The sequence below is a fragment of the Schistosoma mansoni genome, chromosome 1, assembly GCF_000237925.1.
Source record: "Schistosoma mansoni strain Puerto Rico chromosome 1, complete genome".
NCBI lineage: Eukaryota > Metazoa > Platyhelminthes > Trematoda > Strigeidida > Schistosomatidae > Schistosoma > Schistosoma mansoni.
Window position 1 is genome coordinate 41975990 of NC_031495.1, and position 6176 is coordinate 41982165.

The following is a 6176-nucleotide window of genomic DNA, read 5'->3' on the forward strand; positions in this document are numbered from 1 at the left end:
AATTCTAACATGTTTTACCAATATGAAGGTATTTGTATGGAATACATATGTTAATATTAAATTTACTGAAGAAATAAATTGTCTGTTGTTAATAAATATTATATTACGAATTGTGACATTAAAGAGAGTTCATAAAAATGTACTTATATTTAACACACTTTGCAGATTAAATTCATTTTGTATTGTTTGTTTGAATCCACCCATTGTTGTTTAGGACTACAATTGATCAGTCTCTTGTTGGCATATTTACATCCTGTGCGTATTGCCTCGATATTGCCTTAGTTCACAAGCATTATAAGCAAAGATGGATAGTGGCATGCTGTGGAATCCAGGACACGCGTTTCGTCCTATTTGGATGTACCTGTATCTCAGAGTTGGTGTGCACTCTGGGACTCGAACCTAGTGCCACTGCCAGCCACTATCCATCTTTGCTTTTAATGCTTATGACTTCATGCAATATCGAGGCAATAGGCACAATGTGCACATATGCCAATTAGAGACTGAGCAGTTGCAGTCCTAAACATCAATGGGAAGATTCAAACAAATAATGCCAAGTGAATTCAAACTCCACCCTATTGCACAAGCAGGTGGCTATCAGGACTCAGTAGCTGAGTAAATAACGCGACGGCATTTGAAGCGAACGGTACTGGGTTCGATTCTCAGAGTGAACATCAACTCTGAGGTGCGGCTACATCTAGCTGACGAGTCCCAAATAGGACGACACATGTGTCCTAGATTCATCTGCTAGGCACCATCCATCTTTATTTCCCAGATTGTTACAAAATTAAAATCAAAGTTTATAGATTTTCAACAGCTATTTGAAAAAAGAAACTATTAAGGACAGTGAATTACACTGTCAAGTCACTTGGTTTTATAATTTTGTTAGATCAATATACTATTACCTGTTGTATTGTATCCATAAACTTTATATCTCAACATATAAGATGAAAATTAAAACACGTAAATCATCTTTCATTGTAATTTAATTTATTTCAGCGTATTATTTATTTTATTCTAAAGTGATTTAAATTTTAATTATTCGTAATATCTGGAAACCAGTACCGCTTTTACTAATCTATCTCAGGTAATTCAATTTCTTTTTCTTAAATTTGTATCGCCTTATGTTAATCAAGAAACATACATTACAAGATTTTATTAACATTCAAAGTACTTTCTACAGGTCACTACCTTATAAACATAATATTCCAGTAATAAAATTCTCGTTTATTACTTTTAAAATTTTTTTCTCCATATCTCTAAAGAAAATCTAGTTTAAGTGTTTACTTACTGATCCAAGTTCATTATTTGAAAAGTTTTGCTTTAGAAGTGAAGTAGTTTTTAAGAGATTCTAACGTAATTCAAAAATAACAAATTAAATGTCTATTTTTAAAAGTATAAACAGATTTTTGTCTTCAATTTTTTAATCCTTAAACTCTATGCGTACAGAACAAGAAAATGAATTTCTATGAAATCAAGTTAAAGAGAAAAATGTTAAGATACTGTAACCCCCTCTCATTGAGATAATTTAAAACGTTTCGATGATTGGATAGGAGGATTTTTTTGTTTCAAACCTTATATATTTAAATAAGCGAAGATGGTTAGTGGCTAGCAGTCGAATCCAGGACGCGCGTTTCTTCCTATTTGGGACTCGTCAGCTGGATGTACCTGCAACTCAAAGTTGATGTTCACTCTGAGACTCGAACCCGGTACTTTTCGCTTCAACTCTGAGATGCAGGTACATCCAAATGACGAGTCCCAAATAGGAAGAAACGCGCGTCCTGGATTCCACTGCTAGCCACTATCCATCTTTGCTTTTAATGCTTGTGAATTAAGGCTATATTGAGGCAATACGCACAGTATGCACATATGCCAATAAGAGACTGACCAGTTGCAGTCCTAACAAATCGATGGGAAGATTCAAACAAACAATACTAAGTGAATTATAATTAAATATTTTTTTATTTAATCAAAGAGAGAAGTTTTTAATTTATGATGTGAACAGAGAAACAAGAAGCTTTGACAAACTAAGGAAGCTATTTTCGGGGACGTTATTTCATTTAATTCAAAGCTCGTAATACAGTAACATTCATTTTTATCCCTAGTCTATTTTACAAATCATAAGCTTTCGTTTGATGTATGATTTACTACCATAGCCTTTTCTGTTCCAAAGCTATTGTCATTTGGACGTAATCTTTTGTACTATATTTTCTACTCTAATCCCCCAGTTCGGACATAATTGTATTTTCCTAGTTGTTGTCCGTTGTGGTCGGGTTAGTCATCTAATTATTAATGTATCTTTTTACATTAATCTTAATTCGTGTACCAGATCGAAATCGGGAATAAATCTAGTAGTGTTCCAGTTGACTTGTCTTCTCTCTCGCGCACGTGCCTGTCGGGTGATAGAATAATTTTCGTCTCTCTACCTCAGTTCGAACTCGTTCATACTAGCCAGTCAGCCTACCGCGTCAAGGTCTTAATCTACATTAAACAAGCTATCCCCGGCACTAAGGTGGATAGATAGGTCAAGGACGTAACAATTTATATCAAACTTACTTTTTTCTAATATTTCTCTTATGTTTACCTCAGGTTCCTACTAATACTATGACGTCATAAGACATTTTGTATTTATTAATATATAAAAGAAATCCCGAATGATGTGATGGTTTGCCTAGTTTATTTGAATGTTGAATACGCTGATGGAAAACATGAACTTTTAGCTTGATACGTAGATAAATATCTAATTCTTTGTGTCGTAAGTACATTTAGATAACTTTTTCAATGATTGAATATTTTCTTTGACTTTAGATGTCGGATGAATGAGGGGAATAAGTTATATATATTTTATAATAAATGATCTGGTTTTTCTTATGTTAATTTAGATAAACCAGTATGCATACAACATTCATATAGGTCTTCTTCTACCTATGAAATGATGTATTAGAAGAAGAGCGAAGTAAGTAGATCATAACGATCAAAAAACATAACATTGCTACGATAAGAATTAGTGATTGTCCACTTATCATTTGCTGTACAACATTATTAGCTAACATTTATGAAGAGTATTCACACTTAAACAATAGTTTCTATCTGTAAAACAAGCAAATGTCAATGAAAAAGTATTTTTTTTATTAAACAAATAGTTTTAGTGATCATGAAGTCAGAAAATGACGTCGAACGAACGTATATTCCATGAATTCTAGAGAAACAGAGCTACAGCAAATTACAAAGCAACGTTAAATGTCGTATTTATAAAAAGTACTGTCTATTATACTTTGAACTAATCAGCACTTGAAACTGTCTGTTTCTTTTAATATCAGAAGGTTTGTATAGTTAGTTCCAAAGAGTCTTTTAGAGGTTTAATGCAAAATATTTTGAGTATTTGTAATATGTATGACTGATTAAGAATACTATTATATGATATAATGAATGGTAGACTGTTACATTTCATTCCACATGCAAACCGTACCGTAACTTTGTCTCTATTTTCAATAAAAACTTCGAAGGTATATATAAAATGCAGGTTACCTGATATAGAATGATTCACTGATAGCTCAATAGTCAGTTCGCATGTATAAAAGACTATTAAATCGATTCATGCAATATAAGCCTCATTTCTACCTGTTTCATTGGTTTGGCGATAAAAATAAAAACATATTTTATGTAACGTATTCTTTTGATATTTGTTGTATCCCATGGAGAATTACAAATGGTAACTTTGAGAACTATTTATGGACCGATGTGTTATGTATATTTCCTATTGTATAATTGTTAAGTCACTAAACTATTCGTATTCATGTTCATCTTATCATAAATTTCATTTTGACCTATAGACTATTATTATACGATTTACAATTCTTGAGTTATCCCTAGTCCATTAACTACTGTTCACCCTTTTCACAGCCACATTCGGCCAAATCTTGTACAAATGTTATTTTCTATTTGATGGTACGATGTGGTCTGTTTGATTGGTATATAAACCCAGTATGTTAGAGAATAATGATTGATATTGCAGAGGCTGTCATTGGTGTTCTGAACTTAACTGGTTGGGCTAGGCAGAAAGCAGGATTGATAAGTAGTCAAGACTTCTCATACGGCTTTGGGTATTATTGATCCGATCGATAAAACACTGCTTTCCAATTGGTGGTCTTATAACGTCATATATATCAACTGGGCAAGCAATCACTCAATCGATATAACAATATTTTAATTGAAATGTTCGTTGATACATCAATAAAATTCATAAAAACTGTTTCGAAATTGATTATTTAATACAAATGTTAGTTTCTCAATCAATACAAAACATACCGTCCTTTAGCTGAAAGATTTTTAACTTCTTGTATAGATATTCGAAGTGATACATCTTTGTGTTGTTCATTTTCCAATTCCGGTTTAGCACGTCTGCGTAAACTGTTTTATTTGTTTTTTAGGGGAAGAAGATAATTAAAAACAGAAAATAATGTTAACATTGGAAATTGTTACCAAATATAACAGAATTTTACTTTAGATTAACAAAATAACATACAGTTTTTACCGAACATCATTACAAACATACATTGTTATTAGTAGCCTGTTTTTTCACTCATAAATCATAATATAACCTTGTAATAAGATAATAATATGCCAACAAAAGACTGATCAATTGCAGTCCTAAATGACAATGTGAAGATACATGCAAACAATGCCAAGTGAAGATAATTATTACCTGTAATTATCAAGAATGCAATTCAATGTAGACAATGAATGGTTTGTGTATAGACAAAGCAGTTTCCATCAGTCTAAATGGCTTAAATATAGCTTTAAATATTATGGGTAAATATCAAAAGATGAAACACAAAACTATATAAGTCTAGTACCCCAGTTTTGAACCCAACCCTAATAATAAACTGTGTAAAAAAAAATAGTAATTAATAGTGGAATTTGAATACTGTATGAGCTAAATGTACAATGTTTGATACAAAAATCAGTATTTTGAAGATAAATACAATTTAATTATTAAAATGTTTTTCCAAAAATAAATCAACTTTAAAGTAACTAGTCCCTTTGATAAATTTCGATAGTGTAATAAGAAGACGAAGATTATCAAATCTATGTGATATATTAGCTCAATACATCAGATTGTTCGAAATGTATTGCGCTTATATATCACATAGATATGATAATCTTCGTCTCCTTATTGCACTATCGAAATCAACTTTAGTTCGACTAAAAGCAGATGAAATGAAATAACAAGTTGTAATTATTGATGAATTCAAAACTAATTAATAATCATAGTTGGAATCATGAGTCAGTTGAAGCTAGACCAACATGGAAAACCTGGAAGCACTGGAAGACCGTTTCGTCCTATTGTGAGACTTCTCAACACAGCGCGTCCACGATCCTACCTCGCGAGATTCGAACCCAGGACCTACCAGTCTCGCGCCAGAGCACTTAACCGATAGACCACTGAGCAGGCAGGCATCCAACGATGTTAATGTCTAACTTCAACCAATCCACGATGTTTTTGAGGAACCGTTCAATTGACTCATGATTTCAACTATGAAAATACTGAAATCTCCACAAAACTCCTTCTGATCTATAATTAATAATCGTCATTAAATAATCTACATAAACAATAGAGATTCATTAGATTTAAATTATAAACAACAAAAAACGAAGTGATAGACATTTATGACATATCAAAACAAATAAATGTTTTTTTGTTTAAATAAACAAGCTATGACAGAAAGTAATCAAAAGTAAATTGAACTTATTTCATTTAAGTAGAATAATATAAAAGAAAATGATAAAGTTTTTGGAATAAGGAAAAATAAAATAAAATTAGGAAGTGAAATTGTGATTTGATTAAATATGGTCAACAATATAGATTATGAAAACAATTTTGGATGTGATGGTTAGAAGTGATAGCTATCAAGAATATGAAATACCTAAACTTTTAAGGTAAATTATGGCGGAAATTGTCAAACGATAAGCTAAATGTAATCTTACACATATAGTTGATTTATGCCTGAAACTGAAGGTAAAAGAATTTCATCTATAGAATTATATGATAGTGATTACAGTGCATGCTGTAATCTACGGACAAGAGAAGACTCCAAGAAAGAAACTATAATTTTGAGATGGTGAAGATTTGTAGCTCAGGTGGGTGATTTTGATGTTGGTTTGTTCTCTGAGCTGGA

General features: G+C 31.7%; 1 protein-coding gene across 1 annotated transcript in view; it reads right to left on the bottom strand.

The window, feature by feature from the left end:
• Smp_144590 (putative synaptic ras gtpase activating protein, syngap) overlaps nt 1-6176 on the bottom strand; it is a gene marked incomplete at both ends in the record, with an annotated part of 107451 nt that overhangs the window by 42022 nt on the left and 59253 nt on the right. The window contains one exon of the mRNA XM_018794473.1: nt 4306-4407. Coding sequence (XP_018648883.1) covers nt 4306-4407 — 102 coding nt within the window. The remainder of the gene's footprint in view (nt 1-4305; nt 4408-6176) is intronic.